Here is a 1,247-nt window from a genome sequence, read left to right as displayed (position 1 = left end):
AACCTAGTCTCTAAAATTATGAGTACTGAAAAGAAAAATCACTAAATTTTGAAAATACTATTTTAACTCCTCATATTGCACTTTAACCATATAATTATCAATGTACCAATACTATTTCCACTCATCCGGAAATAATTATCTAACACTGAGCTTTAAAATACTATAACTAGAAGCATAATGTAAAAAAAACTAATCTCATTTCAAAAATATCGAAACTACTTGAATCAAAGCCTGCAATTTCGCTGGTTAATAATAAAACTAAAACTATACCTGGAGCTTCTTGATAGCTGAGCCATCCTTGTTGAAATGCAACTCCTTGGCCATAGCAGAGACCTTGGGACACCGATTCCTCCTACCGATAGCAACGCCGCTCCGTCGCGCTTTGCCGGCGGCAAAGGGAAGGGAAGAAATGGCGGCAGAGGAAGAGAATTTGTGCGGCGGTGCGACAAGTGAGCCGGTAGAGGAGACTGCTGAGAATGTTGACGACGCCATTGCCTCCCCAAAAATTGGACAATAACTCAAATTAGGTTTAAGAAAGATTGAGTGGGGTATATGGATAACGCTGAGAGCTACACTGCTTTCTCTTTTTGGCGAAGTGGCTGAGCTGAGAGAGAATGAGCAACTGAGCGAGTGAGGGATTAGGTTTTTTATTTAGTTTTATTTATCTATCTATTTATTTATTTATTTATTTATTTTGTCGTTGTTTGCAACGGAACAGGAGATAAATTAGTGGTGAGAGATTTCATCCTGAAGGTTCTGTGTAATTTTAGCCGTTTGATTCCACATCAGAATTATTGTTTTGTCTTGGATTTGGAATGGTCTAGAACTTGTGGTAATATTCTCTTCTTTTAATATCCGATGTTCTGACTTTCGACAACAAAAAGGGAAATTCTAATTTCCATTGGTTAATCCGGTTATTTGGCACTTTTTAATTTAGATATGGAAGCAAAAATAGTGTAGGATGCAATAATAAAAGCTTAGAATGCTTTACAGAATTATGGTATCAGGATGGTCCGATTTAAAGTACACAAATTTAACCATTTGATTTATGTTTTTTCACTCATATGATGTACATGCGTTGTTTTTTTATATAGTAATTTTCTTATACGAAGTCAAAAAAGCAAAAATATAAAGATATTAATGATCCTGAACTTTATATCATTAATTATTTTTGCAATTCTAATTTGATAAGTTTGTATAAAAAAAAATTTATTTAATAAAAATATTATAAATAATGTTAAAAATTA

The 1,247-nt window shown here is 33.4% G+C and overlaps 1 protein-coding gene across 1 annotated transcript in view; it reads right to left on the bottom strand.

Annotated features, from left to right (window-relative positions):
* LOC107459679 (ruBisCO large subunit-binding protein subunit beta, chloroplastic-like) overlaps positions 1-643 on the bottom strand; it is a 4,498-nt gene extending 3,855 nt beyond the window's left edge. The window contains 1 exon segment of the mRNA XM_016077897.3: positions 271-643. Within this exon segment, the coding sequence (XP_015933383.1) occupies positions 271-492 (222 nt within the window). The 5' untranslated portion in view covers positions 493-643.
* Between the last annotated feature and the right edge of the window lie 604 nt (positions 644-1,247).

Source organism: Arachis duranensis, chromosome 7 (assembly GCF_000817695.3).
Source record: "Arachis duranensis cultivar V14167 chromosome 7, aradu.V14167.gnm2.J7QH, whole genome shotgun sequence".
Taxonomy (NCBI): domain Eukaryota; kingdom Viridiplantae; phylum Streptophyta; class Magnoliopsida; order Fabales; family Fabaceae; genus Arachis; species Arachis duranensis.
The sequence above is the reverse complement of the archived record's forward strand: the minus strand, read 5'-3'. Positions and strand labels throughout refer to the sequence as shown.